This window comes from Canis lupus, chromosome 28, assembly GCF_003254725.2.
Source record: "Canis lupus dingo isolate Sandy chromosome 28, ASM325472v2, whole genome shotgun sequence".
NCBI classification, from domain to species: Eukaryota; Metazoa; Chordata; class Mammalia; order Carnivora; family Canidae; genus Canis; species Canis lupus.
The window spans coordinates 31,532,966-31,556,409 of NC_064270.1; the positions used below are offsets into that span (position 1 = coordinate 31,532,966).

The 23,444-nt window shown below is 50.0% G+C and overlaps 1 protein-coding gene across 16 annotated transcripts in view; it reads right to left on the reverse strand.

The window, feature by feature from the left end:
* The window catches only part of FGFR2 (fibroblast growth factor receptor 2), a 106,442-nt gene that overhangs the window by 77,402 nt on the left and 5,596 nt on the right, over positions 1–23,444 (reverse strand). For 10 of the 16 annotated variants that reach the window (XM_049103085.1, XM_049103078.1, XM_049103076.1 and 7 more), the window contains 2 exons: positions 1,288–1,554; positions 334–411 (listed from right to left, as the gene is read on the reverse strand). The exons of 4 other annotated variants lie outside the window; for them this stretch is intronic. In XM_049103085.1, coding sequence (XP_048959042.1) covers positions 334–411; positions 1,288–1,554 — 345 coding nt within the window. The remainder of the gene's footprint in view (positions 1–333; positions 412–1,287; positions 1,555–23,444) is intronic. 2 more of the 16 variants (XM_049103086.1, XM_049103087.1) reach the window with 1 other exon arrangement.

Genomic DNA, 23,444 nt, shown 5'->3' on the forward strand with positions numbered 1-23,444 from the left:
CAAACCAAGATGGCATGTGGTTCTACTCGGGTCATGTCTCCGAACCGAACCGTGAGAAACCAGAGAGAAAAAGAAAATCGAGGAAAGAGAAATCGTGACTGCTTTCCGAAGAGAGGGGCTTCCGACACAATAAGAAAGGACAAACAGTAGAAAAGGGTGTACAGTAACACTGGTTTATTCTCAGATTAGAAAGTCAGGAGAGTAGACACAGCGGAGAAAGGCGAGGGCCGCAGGACACAGCATCCCGAAGAGTGGGCAAGACGACAGGTTAGAGTCCGGACTTCCCACCAGGCTCTGCTCTCTCGGGGACCTTCCGAGACGGCCACTACTTACTCTTGTTGTTACTGTTCTCACTGACAAAATCCTCGGAGCCATCTGTGTCGTCCTCATCATCTCCGGATGAGATGGCATCTGTATTCAAAAGAATATATCCATGGTTGTGTTTTTGCAAGGCAAAAGGCTGCAATCACGTACAACTTAGTTCTTCTGGATAGGGCATTCCGCAACCCAGGAGCCCACGCAAAAAGTCTGAGACCGTGTTTAGTGAAGATGGTTTTAATGGCTTAAATTTTCTCTCCGTGGTGACAGTTGGTCTGTATTACGATTCGCCAGGCTTTCTGCTTTCACGTTCTTTAAACATACTGTCAAGTTGGATATATTGAAACTGGGTTTTCAGCTTCAAACAACATTCAAGTCCCCAGCAGACTCACTGATTGTGCTATTATCCAAAGATTCTTTCCAACACCACCCTTCAGTGCTCAGGATCCCCCTTCGAGAAGGGGATTAGTCCCTAGCCAAACTCAGCCCCTGTGTGGCCTTCCATCCGTTTACTAACTTCTGAAAGCAAACCTTGAACCCCGGCCACAAAGGGGGCCCGTGCAGTTCCCCCCAACTGCACGGCAGAAAAAAAATTAAAAATCAAGGAGAGAAACTCAAATTTTAACAAACGGAATCGGAAATCTTCCACATTGAATTTTAATCCTGTATTCTAAATGCCAAGGATGCCAGGCAGTATGGGCGGGGGGCACGGGGGCAGAAAGCTGGGTTTTTACTTCTAGAAAAGCATACTGCCTTAAACGTAGAATGTTATTTTGCACATGAGAATCGTGTCATTTTTAACGACCAGCCCCTCTGGTTGAGCTGGTCTGGGGAAAGAACTTCAACTATGAAGCTCTGTGCGTGGCATCCGATTAGCAGCTCCTGCTATGATTTTGCTTGTCCGATACAATTTGACCCAGAAAACTGGCTACAGAGGAGAGAGAGCAGAGGGCGCGCAGGCCAACTCACCTGTGACATTCACCATGAAGTAGACAGCCTCGCTGTCTACCGGCCTAGCCGCCGTGCAAGCATAGAGGCCGGAGTCTCTAGGCGTGGCACCTTTTATCTGCAAGTATTCCCCAATAAGCACTGTCCTATTGTTGGGCCCCAAGTGTACCCCATCCTTAGTCCAAATGATCGTGGCGGCATCTCTCAACAGACAGCGCAACTCTAGCGATTCCCCAGGCGCGGCCACGTAAACTTCAGGTTGGGAGATTTGGTATTTGGTTGGCGGCTCTGCAGAAAGGTAGGAGAGAGAAGATGGAGACAGATGGGAAGGAGGAAAAGGAGAGAACGTCCAACAAAGGTCAGTGGCGGCCCAGTTTATTCCTCCGAGAGGCAGTTCTTGGTTTGCAAATGGTACCCGGGAAGCCAGGAAGCAACCTCGTGCACAGAGCGGGCTGCGTCTGAGACGTGACCAGAGGAGGCCCCCAGCAGAAGCTGCCCCACCGAGTGTGCACGGGACCCGACACCCAGCATGGAATGAGAGCGTACAAGAGAACTTTGCAGTTGACTGCTCATCCAAAGCTTGCTCGCAACTGTCACACCCGGGAAGTTCTATTTGTGTGGCTTTTTTTTTTTTTTTAATTCATAAGGACGTGTGTTTTACCATTTTTTTCACTCGATGCGATTGCATGGCTGTGTGTCTACATCTATGCACACACACGCACACACACACCTGTTTATTTTTTGCTAGACTTTGTCATCTCAAAACTGAGTTTCTTAACATGAAATGCCTCAAACTCAAGGGAAACTAATGGCTCCTTCTACAAAACTCTCAAACTCAGAGTACTTTGCTGTCTGGAGACTTAATTCTGTGCTAGGTAAGTTGGATCGCTCATGGGTTTTTTTTTTTTTTTTTTCTTAAGACCAAAAAGAACAAAACGCCCACCAGACAGCCAAGAGGTAGCTTCCATATTGCACAGAAATGGAAGCTGCTGAGCCCCGCACACCTGACCCTCCAACACAGTCATAGCTGGGTCCCTTCCTGCCCACCAGGCCCCCACCACACATCCTCGGTTCCAGCCTCCTCAGGCCTCTGCCTCTCTTGTCCTTTTAGTGGTACTCCTTCCTCCCTCATCTCCCCATTTACCCAACTCATCCTTCCAGGCTCGTATCATCCTGCTGGATGTGAGTTTGCCATCCATCCCCCGGCCTGGGGTGAAGTGGATCTCCCCTCTTCATTCACCTGCCAGCTTCGCCCGCTTCTGGGGAAGCACCACATATCACACAGCCATGTCCTGACTCCCAGGGAGATGGCAAGATCTAGACGGAGAGTTCAGGTGTCCTTGAGCGTCCCTCCCCACCCCAAAGCATACACATGGAAGGGGTCCGTGCTGAACATGACTGCATCCCCAGGACAAGAGGGCACCCAGGCAGTGTGTGCAAGCAGAGGTGAGAGAAAGCCACAGGCCTACTATATGGAGAGTTGCTAGAGGCACTGGCTGGGACCCACGAGGACCCATGAATGGGTTTTCATCCTTCACAATGGGAACTATGAATGGTACCCAGAGTCCCAGGCCCAGGAAACATCAAGCTTCCCCGCTCTGGGAAGCTCTTCCATTTGCTGCCTCCAAATCTCACAAGGCAACTGTTTTGTCCTTTCGTGTATCGTCTGGACACATCTCCCATGTAACGATGGAATAAAGTCCCTTTGTGCCTTAGGCCCACTGTTGAAGTAACAGTGAGGACCGTGTGCATCTGGTTCTAGAAATCCTCCTCCACACCACCATCACTAGCCAACATGGGAGGGCGAGGGCCCCACAAAGGGGTGTCTCCAAAAGCACATACACGCCAAGATGGGCCCAGACATTGAATAGGACAGAGACATAAAAAGATAATCCCAGCAAAAAAATAAGAAAACAGAAGTCAGGGGCACCTGGGTGGCTCAATGGTTGAGCGTCTGCCTTCAGCTCAGAGCATGATCCTGAGGTCCTAGGATCGAGACCCAGGACCAACAGGGTGCCTGCTTTTCCCTCTGCCTGTGTCTCTGCCTTAATCTGTGTGTCTCTCATGAAAAAATAAAAATCTTTAAAAAATAAAAAAGAAAGAAAGAAAGAAAATGGAAGTCAAATTTAACAACAATCAACACACCTGGAAACAAAGGCAGAAAACCCCAGCTCACAGGCAGGTTACATTTTCCAAGTAAGTTTGTTTTTCTCGTTCAACACCTACTGAACCCCGACTATGGGCCACGCTTCACTCTGGAGGCTCAGGATGCAACAGGGACGATGAAATCCTGGCAACGCTGGCGGAACTTTACTTACAGCGGGGACGACAGACAATAAATTTTTTTTAAAAATCACCAAAAAAAAAAATCTGAAGTACAGGAGGTGGTCCTAAGTGTCAGGAAGCCAAACACAGCAAGACAGCGGCACAAGCACACTCGGTCGGGGAGCGCTCGTTCTAAAGCAGGAGCTGCCTACGGCCCGCAGGCCAAACCCAGCCATCGCCCGACTTCGTGAACCGTTTCGCTGGCACTCAGCCATGTTCATTCCAGAAGCATCTCCTGGGCAGCTGATGCGTTACGGTGACAGATACCCTATGTCCTGCAAAGCCTTGCCCTTTACAGAAAGACGGCCAACCCCTGCTTAAGGGGATGCTCAGAGGAGGATGCTCTAGGGAGTGACGGGCAAAGTGATGTTGCTGGGAACTCTGCTGGACGGTCCTTGGGCCACTCTTCCTGAGGCTACAGAAGGCCTCCTGCAGCTAAATGGGGGGACTGATAGAAAGTTCTTGAGCTCTGAGGCCTGAGCAGGAAAGAAAAAGGAGGAAAAACGTGGGAAGGGCGGGGGAGGAAGAGGAGGAGGAAAAAGCAATTCAGCTTGGCCCCTGGAGTCAAAGAACTGATGGTGTCCCAAAGGCCATCTGGCCCGACGCCCCTTCGGAGCTGGTCAGAGCAAGGATCGGGTGTCATCTGGGTCCCCTATAACCCAAAAATACTTAACAAGCAGCACCCACAGCGTTAGAACAAACTGACAGCAGATTAGCCTGGGTCATAAAATAATCAATGTTTATGATTATGACCAATATTTATCATCAGCAAGTCACTGAGAATATTACAAAATCTGCTTTCCTGTGAGCCAGAACTGGTCATCAGGAGATGACTGAGCAAGAGAAGCTGGACCCAAACCTCAGTGCTCCCCCATCCCCTCTTCAGGAAAGACTGGGACCCATGCGGCCAGCCTGCCTCTGCCCTGGCCCTCATCTCATGCAGGCAGTGGAATGCGCTGACACAGCTTAAAAAATAATAATAATAAGCAAGATACCTGCACGTATGATGCAGAAAAATCTCTCCCCTGGCAAAGGTAGAGTTATGATTTCTCCGTCTCTAAAGGAATGCATCTTCACTGAGAATCCTTTGTGTCATCGGAAATAGGTAAATCACTTAAGTGTCGTTGAAACCAGAGGTGCCAGTTGTAGGAGGAACAGGACACAGTGAGGCCGCAAGGGCCACAGGAGCTGTTGGGCACACGGGTGCCACCCTGCATGCGAAGGGGATGGAGCCCTGAGGCCCCATTCCACTCTGTTCCTGCTTCCTCTCCCCACCCCGGGTCCCTCAGCCATTGAAAAGCAGGAAGGCCCACAGAACACAGTGTCACCTGTGAGGACCCAACGAGACAACCAACAGGAACCTCACTGTCCAAACTCTAACTGGTGGGGCCCGTGACGGGCACAACTGCTGTCACCCTTCAAGGCTGAAGGCGCTCGCAGTGACTCAAGCACCACTGTTCCCAGAGGCTACTCAGAGACCATCTAGATGAGTGGATCTCCACAGAACGCAGGACAGTTTTACTGACGGGCTCCCATCTCAATGGAAGAGGACTTCTCCTAAAAGTGGTTTTTATTTCTAGTAAAACCAGGTCAAAACCATCACCCAGTTTTCCAGGTGGGTGAAAAGCTTCAAGGATAGTAAAATAACCCCTCCCCCAATACATCAAGAACAATGTTCACCCGTAAGATTAAGCCACCTGACTTCAATGCTGAACCCCTAACTACCACACAGGAAATTCAGAAAGCACAGGCTCCTCCCTCACCTGAGGATCAGGTCACAGAAAGTTCATGGGGGGAAGGGGGGGGCTGTCCACCAGGAGGACTGCAGGCAAGGCTCAGGGAGAAAGAACAGGTGAATAAAAAGGGGAGGGTGGAAGAAGTCTGGGTAGAAACAATACCAAAAGAAAGACCCCGTTGGGGGAGGGAGCAGGAGGTGAGCACGGGGAGGGAAGGGGTGACACACAGGCACTGCCACACCACCCAGGAGCACCCCCGCCCGGCTTGTGGGCTCCTGCATCAAACACACCTTGGGACAAGGTGCCAAGGTCATGGGTGCTTTGCCTGGAACCCCAATAGCTGGCACTGTGGAGGCCACTCTGTCCCTGCCCATCCCCAAGAGGCCACTGGGGGCTTGGGCTTCTCTTCTGTGCCTGAATCCTACAGGTGACCTTCTTGCCCGCACCCTGCACACATGCTCCCTGCCCGCTCTGCCCACACCTGCACAGGGCATCTCCCTGACACGGCTCTGTGGGGAGCCAAGTCCTCTGACACCCTCGATGATGCATCTGTGATGCCCTGGTAGCCTCCCACTGAGGTCGATCAGCTTCCACGGACACGATCCGGTGCCTCCCCTTGACTCCCAACAAGCTGCTTGGCCTGGTCTGTAAAACACGACAGTTGACATAGGGCAAAGTATTCCCCAGGAGGCTTAAACAATACCTTTTATAGTCATATTAACATTTCCTCAATTTTTTTTTCCTGGTGCTACAGCTTACTTTTAACCTTTCTTGCGGGGGGGGGGGGGGGGGGGGGGAGCCACCTGGAGCGCACAGCCCAATGCTGTCCCTCATCTGACCTTGCCAAAACACAACAGGGGGAAGGTTCCAGAAGCCATTCCGCTCCACATACACCGAATACTCTTTCACAGACAGGGAACGTTCCCACCTATCTTTCAGGATAGAAGTTCAAGTTCACGAGGACGTGAGAAAGCGAGCACAGACCCACACTCTAGCGCCGCACACTGTTTGTCACTGTCACCTAAAAGGGCAAGAGGATGAGATGAGGCCCTGGGATGGCTCACCGTGCTGGTTTCTACGCACCCCATGCACACTGTGGGTGCACCGATGTCAACTTGCTGCCCTCAAGTTTCAAACCCTGAGAAGTGTCAGCAGCAGGTGGTCACAAGGCTTCTTCTCCATAAAATGACCACTGGGATGGTAAGAAATGAGCAGCTTGCTCATTTCCTGCAGCTTGCCACCAAACGAGCGGTGTCCCCCGCGTGCAGTCTGTGCCATCCCCACCCTCAGGAAGGCCTCGTGCCCTCACTCCTGGGGAGCTGAGGGGCCTCCTCTGGGCAGAGAAGGAAACTGAGGCAGGGGCCAGCGCTCAGCAGGTCAGGGCAGGGGCCGCGGGCTTCGGCAGCAGCATCAGCTGACGTCACTAGCCACAGGCCACAGGTGTCAACCCCTGGGTAAGTAAGCCCAGGGAAGCAAATCCCGGCTGAATGTGCTTAGAGCCTAAGGGGGTGGGGGGACGACACATCCCGTGAAAGTCAGGTAGGCCGGGACTTTCACGACTCCCCGGTGCCCCAGTGCCCGTCCCTGGACCCCTCGCAGGGTCACCAGCAGGCCCGTCTGGGGACCGCTGACGGGGAGGGAGTTTGGAACAGTGAGCTATTTCAGGTAACGCGCTGTTGCCAAGCCAGCCGTAGCAGCACTTCAGACTGTCACTTTTTATAACGTTTGCCTATAAACTTGCCCGTGTGGTTTTTGAAATGGCGCCCGGAGGCAAACAGGGAACAGATGGGGGCCCGCTCGGCCGCCCGGGGCGCGCAGGGTGGACGCGGACGTCAACTCCGACGGGCCAACAAGGCGGCTTCTGCCAGCGGGAGGACCACGACGTCACACGGCGCCAGTTAAGCCTTCCGTGGGGTGTCCGTGGGACGGTGGCTTCCCCGATGTCAAGATCATCGCGGCTGCAGTCAAATGGGGGTCCCTGGGGGGCTCAGCGGTGGAGCGCCTGCGTCGGCCCAGGGTGTGGTCCCGGGGGGGTCCCGGGGTCGAGTCCCGCATCGGGCTCCCTGCGTGGAGCTGCTTCTCCCTCTGCCTGTGTCTCTGCCTCTCTCTCTCTCTCTCTCTCTGTGTCTCTTATGAATAAATAAATAAAATCTTTAAAAAAAAAAAAAAAAAGGATAATCGTGGCTAAGAGACAGGAACCCGGCTCTGAGGATGCGCAGGGGCAACCCCTGGATCGCAGCCCCCCGCATTTCCGATAGTCCCGGGTGGCTGAGCCCCAAACACATCCCCCAGAAAGGGTTAAAAAGGGACAGAGAGAGAGAGAGAGAGAGAGAACAAACTGCAGAATCAGATCCCACCCCACCCCCGGGGGTGTGGCCCGAGCAGAGGCCTGGGGGGGGGTGGGCAGGGGGCAGGCTGCAGGGACAAACCCACCCCGCTGGGCTCAGCTCCAGGCTCCCCCCGGGAAGGTCACAGCAGCCCTGGGGGCAAGAGCAGTAAAAGAGCCCGGGCTTCCTGGTGGCCTCTCCCAGACAGCCCTCCGCCGCGCAGGAGGAGGGAGAATCACCGACAGGACACCGCACACAGACTGAAGCTGCAAATGTCACCGCAACGTCACAGGGCACGAGACACGTGGAAGTTAAGTGGCGGCTGAGCCCGTCCGTTCCGGTTCGCCCGGGGTCGCCCTCGGGGTCTCGGATGGCCTGGAGGGCCACGCTGTGGTCCGGGGAAGGAGCTGTAACTGGCCCGAACCCAACTTTCTGTCCACGGGAATGGAACACAAGCCCCTCGTGTGAGACAGGACTCCTCAAGTATTTTTACAAGCTGGAATCGGGGAGTCTGGGGAGTCAGGACGCTGGGCACCACGGCACAGCTTTTCCGCGAGCCCCGGAGGGCGATGGCACAGACCAGTCTGCCTGGCGCCGAGACGCACCCACGGGACGACATAAAGGTACCGGGGTCCCCCCCGAGGCCAGTGACGTCGGGAACGGCCGCCCCTGCGGGCCCCAGCCCGGGGGCCTGTGCAGACCCCTGCACACACAGCCAAGGCGCGGACATCCTCAGAGCTTCCCGTCCGCAAGAACAGCAGAAGACAAAACTCGGGGCATCCAGCGGAGACCTTATAAGGCATGGGTACTACTTGTTCTTTAAGAGGCAGGAGGGAGAGCCGAGTAGGCTGCACAATATAAAGATGAAAGTTCCCTACCTCGGGAAATACTGCCAACATAAAAACGGGGGGTACGAGGAAGTCACGGCAACGGAACGCAGATACGTAAACAGTCTGGAAGGCTGCAGATTCCTCCCTCCGACCAATTGTCGGGGTGTCTTAGAGACACACGTCAGCACTTAAAACTCTCCTTGTCGGTTCCACGGGGGCCGTAACAACCACTAATAGCTACCTCTGCCACAGTAGCTTGCCTGTTCCAGAAATTCTGGACTGGCTCACATTCCTCATGATCAGATGGGATGATGGCATATGGTTCCAATATGGTAACCATTAAAAATTATATATTTAGGCACACCCCTCATATAATTTAGCTGTATCTTGGAGATACCCGGCGAACAGCTTTCCAAGCTTGAAAAGAAATGCTGTTTGGTGCCCATGAGAAAAATCAAAATGTAGAAACAGCGAAGTGCCTAGGAATGCACTCATCTCCGGAGTCATCACCATCACCCAAGATTTGGACCCAAAGTGGAAATGGTCACACTCCCCGTTTTGTTGTCTGCAGCTCCTCTCCTTTTGATCCCGATGTTTTAGGCTGCTAATTGTCACGTTCTCCAAAGGGGAGACAGAGGAAGTCACCTTCCTTCATATTTGAGGGACACCCAAAGGAAGGTTTTCTCCCCAGTCACAACACATACAGCAAAGTCTTCTGTTCGGGAGAGCAGTTTCCACCAGACCACTAGGATGCAGGTACGATCGAGGTCATCTGCATCAAGGTCCCAGCAGCTCTGCTTGAGCAAGAGCCTCAAAACTGAGCCCTCTGGTCAAAAAGCACTTCCCAAACATGCCATTAGATTATCTGAAGCAGAAACTGGCACTACAAGTTATGTCACAGGAGCCCGCACCCCCCAGTCGGATGTACAACGAGGAGTCTACGTGCTCGACCGCCTGGTCATCGGGCCCGAGCCTCCTGCCTTCCGGAAGCACACTTGCCAGGCGTTTCTCAAGATCTTCAGGGCTTCCTTGGGCATGATGATGCTGGCGGCCCTACCGACTGACCCAGAATCCTAGGACATTTCTTGGGGGAGGGGGGGCGGTTTGTACTCCCTGGATCAGGAAGGGAACCAGGGGGCAATGGGGGGAAAAGGGCTTCAGGAGAAGGTAATGAGTAAAGGAATGAATGGGATTTGCCTGACCTTTATCATTTATCAACACAATCTTTAAGATTACAAGTGGCCTTGGGCACCTCACGGGTGGCTCAGTGGTGGAGCGTCTGCCTTTGGCTCAGGGTGTGATCCCGGGGTCCTGGGATTGAGTCCCTCATCGGGCTCCCCACAGGGATCCGGTTTCTCCCTCTGCCTCTCTATCTCTCATGAATAAATAAAGGAAATCTTAAAAAAAAAAAATCAGGAGTGGCCTTGCAGAGGTATCGCCTCTAAAATGAGCACATCATCTCCGGCTCTGAAAACCTCTCTGCCTCCACAGTGTTTTCAGCACCCCCGAGCCCTGACAACAGCACAGCCCTGTTCCTCATATAAAGGGGTTAAGCCACCTTCCTAACTGGATACTCCTTCAATTCCCATAGCTGGTCCCTGAGCGCTTCCTGGAGCCCTGGCATTTAGGCTCCGGGCCCATCTCTGTCCCCTCCCTGGTGACTCTTCACACAAGGACATGCTGGAGATGTTAAAAGGACACAGTGAGCACAGACCTAAGTCCCCATTTGCCACTTACAAACTGTGTGACCTGAGAGGAGCCTCTCTGCTTTTGTCATCACTTCCTGTTTCTTCACCTGCAAACCAAGAACATAATAAAAGAGAGAGCAGGCAAAAAGCATCCAGCTCGGCACCCGCATGCAGCAAGAACGTGAGTGTATCCGCCAGCAGGAAGACCTCCCAGCCGAAATCACCGCTCCTGACGCAGCATGAAAGACAGAAAAGCCACCTAACCAGGTGCTCTCAACATGCAAGGATGGGGATGGAAGAAAACAGAGGGGAACCTTCTATTATATTTCTAGTGCCCTTGACACCCTAGTTTAGTGTTAAGCATCTATAGTGTCCTTCAGTTTTCTGCTTATGTGCATGTGTCAGTGCTCCTAAGAACAGAGCCCTGGGGTGGAGTTCTTGCCTTCCTGGGACCTCCTCCTTCCACACCCCTTATATCTACGAATATGTGCACAATCCCACTCCTGGCTCCTGTGGTCCCTTCCCTACACTCCATTCCCCTCCATCTCTGCGGCTTTTCCCACCCACTCCAGGTCAATGACACTCAGGACCCTGCTCACAGGTTCCCACTCCCACCTGCCTGAGGGAGCACATCACCTGCATGTCTACAGAGGTGCTACCCAAATCAAGGAAGGGCCCTGCCACTTGCTCCCCTCCTGCAGCCTCTTGCTGAATAGAATCACCACATAATGTGGACTCAAGCTCCAAGTAGGCCCTCAAGCCCTACTTCTCCGTCCTGCCTTCCATCTATTAGGCCCCACATCTGCTCTCCTGTTAATTCTGAAACAAGGACGCCTGGATGGCTCGGTGGTTGAGCACCTGCCTTTGGCCCAGGGCGTGATCCTGCCATCCTGGGATCGAGTCCCACATCGGGATCCCTGCAGGGAGTCTGCTTCTCCCTCTGCCTGTGTCTCTGCCCTTCTCTGTGTCTCTCATGAATAAATAAAATCTTTAAATAATAATAATAATAATAATAATAATAATAATAATAATTCTGAAACAGCTCTGGGACGCCTGGGTGCCTCAAGGGTTGAGCTTCTGCCTTCGGCTCAGGGAGTGATCCTGGGGTCCTGGGATTGAGTCCCACATCAGGCTCCCTGCAGGGAGCCTGATTCTCCCTCTGCCTGTGTCTCTGCCTCTCTCTGTGTCTCTCATGGATAAATAAAATCTTAAAAAAAAAAAAATTTTTTTTGAAACAGCTCTGAAAAGAGAGCAAGGCCAAGACCTCTACAACTCCCCGCCATGGTCCAGAGTAAGCTTCTGAAAGCAAATCTGACAGAGGAAGGGGGGGGAAGAGGGGGAGGAGGGGGAGGAGGCAGAGACCACTCTCCACTCTGACAGAGTGAAACCCAAAGAACATCATCCACAATAAGGCCTTGGCCCAGGCCCCAGATCCTTCTCCACCTTCTCCCTCACATCCTAGACTTGTCTGTTCTAATGGGCACTCTCTCCTCGACCTGTACACCCTACCTCCACTACTCTGCCTGGCAAGCTCCTATTTAGCCTTCAAAGCCCAGCTCGAATATCATCTCCTCTGTGAAAATTCCTGATCCCCACTAACACCGCTCTCATCTCCAAGACACTACAGCCTTTGTTTATACATCTGTACCTACCCAGCCAAATACAGCCTGCCTCCCCACCCACCCTCTCCAACTGAGCTTCTTGCGGGAGGGGATCAGGGCTGTGCTTCTCAGACTTTATTTTGCAAAAAGACCACTTGGATGGAGTATTAAAACACAGCTCCTTGGCCCCCATTTCCACAATTTCTGCATCAGTAGACGTGGAGTGGGGTCTACTGAATTTCCCACAAGCTCCCAGATAGTGGTCATGCATGCGGCTGGTCCAAAGCCCACCCTGGGAGAAGTTCGGTGCCAGTGTCCAAGGACAAGTCTGAACTCCGGTTTTGCAGTGATGAAGCCACATGGACTTCCCATTGTGGAGCCTGAGTCCTAGTTTACAGGAAAACACCTCCGGGCTAGCCTGTTGCTGGTCAAGGTCATCATGGAGGACAAACCAAGAGGCCGCCTAGGAAAGCCTTTGTAAATCCTAAAGCCAGGTTGGGGCTTGGGGGACATGGGACATGTGAGCAAAAGCACCTCTTCCCCGGGCTCTGGCCAGGGCCAGCCTGGGTGCCTCCAGGTGGGTTGCAGCTTGATCCTAACTGAGCAGCAGATCTTGTTTCCTCCCCAGCCACATGGGAACCCTGATTTGCAGTCCTCAGACCTAAAGACAGGTTTTCTTTCAAATGCGCAAATCTGTCACCTGGTATCTATATAGGTTACCTAAGTGGGGATTTCTAGAATGTTCTCTAATGGAACTAAACCCCGAAGCACCTTGCAAAAGAGCAACACCAATGACACCTGTTTGATGGCTTTACTGAGGGAAGAGGCCCGCTGCTTATTAAAATAGCATCTACTGTTCATCCATCCAACAAATCGGGGATATCTGATATTTACATGCAGGGCACAGAAGCCCCAGCAGGGCTCCCTTCCCAAGATGCCCCATCACAAGCCCACAGCATGCCAGGTGTCACCCACCCTGAACAGCAAACCCCTCGGGCAAGGGGCCCAAGCCGAGCCCTGCACAGCTCCCGAGCCTGAGGAGCCAGGTTACAGCAAGTGGGGTAATTGGCCGGCTTTCCAGAGAGCATGCCCCAAAGCCAGCATGCTGATCACATTCCAGAAGCAAGAGTTCGGGGGTGGCAAGTCACCTTTCCACACTCCCGTGAGTTACCCCTGGCTCCTAGAAGCTTCTCTGGGACCAGGTCACGTGCGGACATGGGCATCAAGAGCCCACGGTACACATTAAAATGGGTACATTTGCCCTGCGAGTCCCTGGAAAGTCAGATAGAGGCCAAATCCTATGTGACATTTTCGCCCAGGCCTTCTCTCCGGGAGTACTCTGGGATATGTGAGTATAGTTCCCCAGGGACAAAAGAAAAGGCAAAGAGGGTGGAATAAGAGTTACTCCATGAGGGCCTGGCCGCCTCCTGCTCAGCTGGGGGGAGCGGGGTGGGGGAGCCTTTGCCTTTGCTGGTACCGGTCAGCAAGTTTACTTAAAGGGCTGGACCATTCCCTCTCAGCAGGACCCCAGCTCCAACACTTGTTCAGAGTCTGCAGCTGTGTCCCAGGACTGGTCGGTCCCCCCCAGCCAGCAGCATCCCGGCCATTTACAAATGAAGAGACAGCAGCTGCATACGGGGAAACAGATGGCCCTCCTCATTTGAATGGGTTTGATCTGGCAACGCAGGCCTCAGCAAGTTCGGGCCCAGCCGGGGCAGAAATCCTGCTCAGGCTGAAGGCACAGATTCATAGCCCGAGGGCTCTTTAGCAGGCAGCTGGGTCCGAATGACCTCTTGGAGGTTTGCTCAAGTCAGAGGGGGCAGGGAGCCTCCGCGGCGGTCGGGGCCCATCCCCAGGGGGCTTCGCCCCACAGGACCAAGAACTACAGGTCCACGGCCCTGGGATACTTTCCTCCAGTGATTGACAGAGAAAAGGAAATGTTCCCCTAGGGCGATCCTGTGCCCTGTGCCCCAGGACTGAAACCACATTCATTCAGGAAATTCCAAATTAAGACAGGTGTCACCAGGGTTATTAACCTTACTCCTAGGCCCTAAGCTGTATATTTGCATAGAAATAAAACCTTCTCCAAAACAAACCTGGAAGAGATCCCGCTTCTCCAGGCAGAGCCCCTGGCAAAACCCACCAGAGCATCTCATCTGTGCTGGGACCCCAAGCATCTTGGCTTGCTGTGGAGGACACACCCGGGGGTCATCAGGGGAGGCCCCACAATCAGTGTTCACTACCCAGGCCAGGTCCACTGGGCTCCCCTACCCTCCACCATCTCCCTGCTTCCACGTTAGCCTGGTAAGAAACCACAGCTCCAGAAAAGACACACGAGGAAGAGGCTGAGAGCTAGCCCTGACCACCTGTTCACAGGCCCTACCTTTAAGGGTGAGCACCTCTCAGCAACACGTGAAGGCTGGCAGGACAGCCTCAGCGGACAGCAGAGGGGCCAAGCCCCGGACAGTTCTCGAGCTGTGCAGGAAGCATCTGGCTGATACTGACTAGGGCTGAAGTGGGGTTCAGGGGGGATGCTGATCAATCAAGGTGGTGCCCACCTCCCCAGGAAGAGTAGCCTTAGGAAGCTGCATAGTCAGAGGACCCAGAAAAATCCTCAACATGGCCCACAGGCCTCCCAGCCTAGGGCGGCCTCCTCTAGCCTCACACGAGCCCCTGGCCCCCATCGCAGCAGCACTCAGGCCTCCTTAGGGTTCCTGCCTCCCTGTGAGACTCCCCACGCTGCTCTTCAGGGCACCTGCATCCCAGATTGGAACTGGAGCCCCATTTTTGTAGTTACGTGACAAAGGTCTGTGTCCACCCACTCAACAGCACTTGAGACTACTTCTGGCTTGCCGTGCTCTCCCCACAGAACCCAGCACACAGTAGGGATTCAAAAAATATATCTGGGGGGACAGTCAAAGAAGCCACGGCAATTATGCTCCTGTTGTCTCTGCCAGGCTCTGAGAGGTGTCACCCCACCAGGGCTGCGAGGCTGAGAGGGAAAGCTGCACGGTCTCCTCCGGCCAAGTTCTCAGAACCTTCTGTCGTACACTGAGGCCCTCTTCTCAATGCCACGACCCCTGGGCCTTCTGCAGTCACTGTACAAGTTCACTGCAAAGCCCAGCAGACTAAAACCAGCCCCAATTCACCTCCATGTCCAGCAAGCTCCACTCAGAAGTTCTTTTTAAATATATTTTAAGATCTTTTTTATTATTTATTTATTCATGAGAGACACAGAAAGAGGGGCAGAGACATAGGCAGAGGGAGAAGCAGGCTCCCTGCGGGGAGCCCGATGTGGGACTCCATCCCAGGACCCTGGGATCATGCCCTGAGCCAATGCAGACGCTCAACCACAGAGCCACCCAGGCGTCTCAGAAATTACCTTTTTTTAACCACCCAAAATGAACTTTGTTTGCTTTCAAGATCCTCTACTCCTCAGCCTCTTCCTCCCTTTGGGCTGCCCCTCATAGCCAACAGAAGGTATAGGTATTATTCCTTCTGGCCTTTCATTCTTAGATTTTTTTCCCCCTTTCCCACTTTTTTTTTTCTTTCCTAGTTTCTGACATCATAAGGGCCAGGTAGGTAGGCCTTGGAATTTGTCATATCCCTGACTGCAGGTGGTAGGAGCCTCGGGTACACCAGTCTGCGCAGGTGGGTCTTGACCCAGTCGAAAATCAGACATGCTGAAGAAAAGCTTGACATACTATCAAAGTGACAACCAAAAAGGCAAACAGTTAGCAGTGCCAGGGCAAACTGCCAGAAAATGGGCAAATACCAGGGCGGCCAGCCCTACCTGCCCAGACTCCTGCCGTGTGACTCAGCCTGGGTCACTAACCAGGACTCTCAGCATCTCCCTCCAGTCTACTGGGCAGGAGAAGAGTTGAGTTTTCACTAATAAGCTACATAACCACTGGAGGCCATTCTAGAAGAATGACAAAGGGGTAATTATTGGAGAGGTTTTATCGCCCATGACTTTTCTTTAAATAGCTTTAGGAAGATAGATGTGGATGTCTGGAGAAGTGACAATGGAGAAGTGCAACTGACCAGCAGCGTGTTCCTTGCACGTTTAATAGTCAAATGACAGATCTAGGAAAGAACGAGGGAGCCACCACATATCCCACAAAAGATTCTCCTGCTCAGGAAAAAGAAGGAAAATCCAATGATAAAGTCTTGGTGACTGACACAAATAAATTCACCCAAATGCCTGGGCCCAAGCTAACAATGAGGTCTTGGAAGAAACATTTCATCTCCAAGAGTCTTGGTCAAGGGTCTCCTCCATAAAATGGGACTATGGGTACCTAGGGCCAGCTGGATTATTAAGATTAGAGATGAGGGTGGAGGAAAGTGTTCACAAGGTACAAACTTCTAGTTGTAACACAAGCACTAGGCACATAACACAAGCATGACAGCTGTAATCACCAGGCTGTTCCGTGCATGTGCCTGTAGATCAGGGAATAGATCTTAGGAGTTCTCATCACAATGAAAAATATTTTGTGTGTGTCTAGAGGAGATAACAGATATTAAAGTTACTGTGATCATCATTTCATGATATAAATAAGTCAAATCATCATGCTGTATGCCTTACACTTACACAGTGCTCTATGTCTATTGTATCTCAATAAAACGGGGGGGAAGAAAAGATGAGACACAGTGCAGGTCAAGGTACCTAGCTAGCACTGTGTCTGACACATGGCAGGCACTTAATAAATGGTACTGAGTTACTGTTACCATCTTCATCCTTATCCTCTCGAGGAATGGGCTAAAGAATATGACCCCATCCATCCAACTGACCACTTCCCCCTCACACCCCCACCTGTCCTATCAAGTGACCCCATCAGGGCGTAACAATGCAAAGGACTGTTCAGTTCCTCTCCCTTAGCAGTAGGGTCCCCTCACAATTTCCTTACCTTCCCTAAGTTCTGGAAGCCCAGCTACCTGTGCACCAAGCAATGCCCAGCAGGCTGTCCAGGGGAAGTCACTATGGGCAAACATGGCAGGAAGTCCATAATGGTGCTCCCCTCACTGGCTTGAGCAAAGGCAGAGCATGCTACACCCCAACCCCACCCCCTGACCCCAAAACCCAGTCTCCATCGTTCTTCACAGGGCCTAATGACAATCTTTTGGAGGCCTCCAACTGAAAACTCTCTCCTTGCCAAAATATACTGCTCTCCACAAAGCGCGGGTCCCACCATGACTGCAGAGCTACAACTGTGTTTTTTCAATGGGGAAAAAAATAGGTCAACCCTGAACCATCTGGACTGCCCTCAGCAAAGTGATCAGATCACATTTCTCAAGTCCAGACTCACAAAGACCCAAGATAATAACAAGGGATGGATAAAGCAGGGCCTGGATCATAATTAAGGTAAATGTCTCTCATCAGATTTATCATTGTACGTTGCAGGGTAACTATACCTGAAATATTAGTTTTAAATCCTCTATCAGTGGCTCCTGGGGGGCTCAGCTGGTTAAGTGTCCAACTCTTGGTCTCAGCTCAGGTCATGATCTCAGAGTCATGAGATGGAGCCCCACATCACTGGGCTCCACACTGGGCATGGCTCCTGCATAAGATTCTCTCCCTCTCCCTCTGGCCTTCTCCCTCCCACTTTAAGAAATAAAACATTTGAATTTTTTTTTTTAATCCTGTATCAGGTTTTTACATTGCCAAGAAAGTGGGGATGGGTAGAGAAAAAAGTAGCATTTACTAAGCACCTCACCTCTTCTAGGCCAGGAACTACAGTAAGGATTCTACGTCTATTTGCATTTAATCTTCATATCTCGCCTTCACATAGACATTATCAGCACCATTTTAGATAAAAGGAAGCTCAGAGAAATTATCTATCTGATCCAAGGTCACAGCATCAGTAGATAAGGCAGTGATTCAAGCCTGAGTTGCCCAACTCTAGGCCAAATTCCTTGTCTCCAGAAAGCACAATACATGCTATTCAAAATTATTTCATTCATTTTTATGGGGGAAACAATGTCAGCTGAAAATTTTAAGTTAATTTTATAGAGGCTTTTTGGTCTTTTAAAGATCTGAATGATTTTAAATTTGAAACATCCATAACATTTAGGATCCATAATCAATTGTGCACCTACCTCTCCCACAGCTAGGAATGCAACATGTTTTGGTGGAAACCCAGGAGGCTTGACAGACAAAGAGGTGGCCCTTAAAGGCAGGCACACTCCTATGGGGCAATTTCACCAGTTAACTGTCAACTAAGAATCTGAAGTTTGAGTTTTCCAAAAGAGTTTAAACCAAAGACTTATCACAGTAAAGATACTGAAAATAGCAAAGATCCTATTTTCATTCTATGGCCCCTGCCCACCCCGCTCCCCACCCAACACACCAAGCTGGCCTTGATGGGGTCTACATATTCTTAAAGCATTACAACTGGTCATGTATGAACACCTGAACAGTAAACAGCCATATGTAAAAAGAGACCACATAGAACAAAAAAGGACTTCTTCTGTTAGAATATAAATATGACAATTCATGGAGAGTTTCTCAGTATCAGAGCTCAGAACAGAGTTTCTTTCTTTCTAGGAAAGGTGATACATAAATCATACAAATAAATATGTCCCTTGTCCTCATTCCTGAATAGATCAGAACTTTCCTTATAGGCTGCTTTTTTACCTCCTCATAAAACATATTCACTAGAACCTGAAATTTCAAATATGTGCATTCCATTCGTACAGGACTTGGAATTCGCCATTCTTCAGTTGGACAAAGGGTTAAAAGAAAGAATATGTCACAGCTTAGCTCCCTGACTCAGTCTAAAAAGAATCTGAGATTTTCAATATTCACATGAAGCTGGCAAAAATCCAGAATGGGGCGTAATTACTTATGTATTCCAAAGTGGAATAAATGACAACGGTTCACACCCAACATCTTACAACTCCATCATGGTGCAAAGTTTCCCAGAACCAAAATCACGGAAAACCTAAAGCATGCCTATTTTACATAACATACACACTTCAAGGACACAACCACAGTCTGTCCCAATAATTAAATATCCTTTTGCATGAATATGTAAATAGTAAAACCTTGAAGTTACATAACTTTCATAAAGCCTAGTGAAAGCCCAAAAGCATCACACAGCATTGAGCCGGCTACCATTTTGGATTTTCTATCCTGGCCTTTTAGAAAAGAGTAGTCACAGATCAGAGCAAGGAAGGGGAAAAAAAAAAAAAAAAACACTTGGGAAAAGTGTGACCTTTGTTAATTTCAGAAGGAGACACCTCCAAGACACATGGGATCATTATAGTAAAGTGGCCAACAGCTTGTTCAACCAGACGTCATTAAAGAGCCTGGCCTCAGGCTCCCTACCCTCCCTCCCCTTGACACATTCTCAAATTCAAGGAGGCCACAGCTGAACCAGCAGGGTCACTCCAGGTCTACCTGGGGAAGCAGAAGGAAGTGGCCGATTTGTGGAGACTCCACGGCTGCCAGAAAGCCTTAAGGCTTCGTGTGAAGATAAACATTTTCCCCAAAATGGAACATGAGTTATACATAGCTTTAAAATCTCACATCCGGGACCCTTAGTTGGCTCAATGTGTAGAACACATGACTCTTGATCTCAAGGTCATGAGTTCAAGGCCCATGTTGGGTCTAGAGCTTACATTAAAACAATAATAATAATAAAAAAATAAATAATAAAATAAAGATAAAAATTATAAAATCTCAAGTCCAAGAGCCTCTAACATGTCAAAGCTGTGTTCTTAGGCGTTTGCTCATCTTGGATACAACAATGCTCACCTTGGATATGACGACGCTGCAGTGTAGCTGCTCAGACCAACTCCCCTTTTTAGTGGAGGCCAAAGGTTCAGCCCCTACATCAGGTTCACTGCTCAGCCATGTACAGGCTTGAACAGGGTCACCGTCAATTAAAAGAAACCCCTCTACAAGGGCAAATCAGAGCGAGGAACCTGGGGCAAAGGTGTGGCAGGGTGTGCAACATCAAGCATTTCTGTGCCATTAAAGCTGGAAAAGCAGAGCCATGGCTAAATCTAAGTGGACACAGCAAATAGATAAAAAGATATAAAGCAAATAGATAAATAGATAAAAAGAATACAGAACCTGAGGCTAAAGTCATCCCTCCTCCTCAAAGAAAACAAATAATAAAATCGTGGGTATTTCCGCACAGTGACGTAAAAACCAACGGATGGGAATCGTTTGTGGGATCACCTGAAAAACTTGCCAAAAATAATCTGAGTTGCCTACCGAGGCAAGTCACCATGCTAAGAATCCAATCAGGACAGCGGAATCCAATGAGCACACTGGCTGTACTTCCTACCTGGCACCCAAAAGCCAATTTCTCATGTTCTCCTTGAAAGACTAAATTCAGACAGCTTCCACAGAAATGGAAAATCAAGCCAGGCCCTGATGAGAAAGAATGGTAGCCTTTTAACAATTACCCTGGGTAAGTCAACACCCAAACAAGAAGACTGCAGGCTGCAGGGCTACTGGATACATTTTATGCAGAATGTGAACACTGAACAAGACTCTTCCTGTCTAAAGGCGAGCCTAGGTATTCCATAACCACTAATCCTTCACTCAGTCTGATACTGGAAACATCTCCTATTGGATGGCTCTGGTTATCTGAATTCTCACCCTCAGCTGGGTCCCAAGGACTTGGAACAGAACCACTCACGGTTCCTTGGTGGGGGGGAGGAAAGGGGGGCTTGTCCCCATAGTAGGTATTCACTGTTTTGATTGGTTAAAATAAACAGAACACACACACACACACACACACACACACACACACACACTGAATTCAGATCAGAGAGCAAGTATAGAAAGTACACAAACGCCAGTTCTCTCAGCTTGCCCAATTATAGCTCTCGAAGTAATATTAAGCACAGTTCTTTGTCTCTGAATTGTGAAATACTTTATACACAAATAAAGAATGTGTACTTCACTGTGTCTGTAACTGCATAAGCCTGCATTTGGTTTAGCTGACCAAGAGCTCAGTCCTCGTTCCTCGACTAACTCTCAAGTTCTAGTCAACTCTTAAATATTAACACTCGTACTGAGAAACAAAGATGCAGATAATACAAAACAGAAGATTATTCTAAATCATTCACTCTTGGTATGCGGATATATCCTTTTTTTCTTTTAACTTGCAATTAAATGCGTATGGCTGATGTTACGGCATGTACAAGACTTCTAACAAAGGACTAAGCCATGCTGGAAAAATCGGACTTAGAAAGTTCTCCGTGTGCATCCTTCGCTCACCCACTCTGCCACTGAGCTTTGGACCAACTCGCATTGGGCCGGGACAGCATCATCTCTTAGAAGGTGGCCAAAAAATTGGTTTAAAAAAAGAAAAAAATGCAAACTACTTTCTTCCCAGGTTGTTGCTTTCCAGAATCACACTTTGTGGAGGGTGGGAAAGTAATTAGGGGTTTGGGGTTGGAAAAGCCCTTTTATTTTAGCTCCTACTGGGCTGGTGTAAACAAAGATATCATTAATGTCAACAAGGACTTAATTAACCGGAGTAGGTGACAACGTCAGAAAGAACTTGAAAGAGTCACCTCCTCCCCAGGATAATCAAGCTTGACTATTCTTTAAATAATTAGAATATTAATCAACAGAACAGTACTTGGCATTGACGACTGCCCCCTCACTGCCCCCTCACCCCGCCCTTTGAGTCAATAACTGAGTTTATAGCCTTCAGCCATTCCCCTCCAACAAATGAATGACCAACTGAAAATATTCTTTTTTAATCTGGGATATTAACTAAAATCTCCTGGAGATTATTTTCTTGTCAAGTCAGTTGAGTAGATCCAACCCTACTGTTATCACTTCACAGTGTCCAGAAGACAAATGGTATGTGATAGATGATATGATAGGATGATATAGGATAATATTGTACAAAGCCGAGAAGACTCCAAAAGGATCCTCCAGTATTAGGGCTCCAGGCTCCTTCCTGGAACTTACTCGCATTTTTCTCTGGACACATTTTCCTTTGGTCCAGCCCAATAGACATCATCTAATATGAGCCTCCAAATTAACAAACCAAAAAGTCTTCCAAGATGGGGCCTGGCACAGTAGAAGTTTAAGGCTGAATTTATGTTACCCAAAGCTATCGTTATACTGGCCACACAGGACACACTGGGATTAACACACACTCATCCATCCATCCTCCCTCCCACCCTCTTTCCCCCCAGTTCGGCAGGACCATGGCCTAAACTGGAGCGGTCCCAGTCAGTTGGTCGGCTTCCACTTAACTCCTTTTTCATCTGGAATTAGACTGACACCAAAGCAAAACTCCTGCAATGGAAGAAGTCAAATGGGTTGCCAATATGGTGCTAGCAGACCAGGACAGCACAGACCCTACAGAAAGCAAACACAGCTGCCTGCAGACACCAAGGGCCTTCTCTGTTAGAACTTTCTTCTCAGCTGTCCCCCAAAGCCTCCACATTTCCTGATGTTGTAGCAACTGGCACACCTGGCCCCCACGGGACAGAGCAGACACATGTGCCCATGTCACCGGGAACAAGGATGATAAGGTGTCCCGGGTGCTCAGGAGATGCCAGGCCGAGTGCTGACTGCTGTCTGCTACCAGGGACCCTGAAATCTCCTGGTGACCTTTTGAGGTGAGGAACCAGAAAAGCTCCCAAGGACATTAATATACATTTAACATTAATGAAGACCTTCATGGTCATCTTAGCAAACCATTGGATGACAGAAAGGCAAATGGGTACAGGGTTTCGCATGCTTTTCCGAAGCCACCCCTCTGCAGGTCCGCATCTTCCGTTTAAAACGTCTCACAACCCTGGACACAAACCTCACAGAAGCTGTGAACCCAGAAAAATGCACGAAATGACTTTTGCAAAGTTATTTCCTATAATTTGGGGGAATTCGCAAACCCCCCTCCCCCACAACCCCCCAGAGTATCCACAGATCCCGGTTGGGAAGACCTGCTTTCAACAATACTCCCATTGTTGGTCATGATTTTTTTCCACACAAAGAACCGTTGGGGGGACTTTATCACTGTGCACAGTTTCTTCCCCTCTCTGCCCCACCTCTTTCTTCCTGAAGATTTTAGACTTTCTTCAGTAATTACGGACGATAAAAAAAAGTCCTCCAGGACCCTTTCGCACTTTGTTGAGATAAACTCCCAATAATGCCGCCCTGAAGGTAAAAATGAAAAATGACAGTTTCTTCCTAACCTGGGCCATTCCTGGGCTCCCCCGGTAGGAAATCCTGGCTCAGCTGCCTCGCTATGTGCTGAGCCATGCACTCAAGGGAAAACCAGCAATTAGGAAGCACATCTATTTTAATTATTAGCAAAATTAAAGAAGTACAGGCATGACTTTCAGAAACCAGGACCCTTTTCTCTCACATGAAGCCCTTTAAAAACATCGCCTTTGCAAATCATATGCGTGTTCAAGTCACAGCGCATGTCACAAGGTGGCTGTCCCATTATCGCCGTAGCTGGAGCCTGTAAGTGCCACAGACAGAAACCCTCGCCAGACTCCCCCTCCCGGAGACATCTGTGACATCACCGCACCTGTTCTGGTAAAGCCGCCAAGCCTCTGCGTAACACAGGGCCCCCCAGCCTCAAATCTCACCGGTGCTTGACCGCTTTGGGTAATCACAGCTATTTTAGGAAAACAGCTACCCTAACCTATCTTTTCACAACCTGTGTGCAGGGTCTCACTGGAA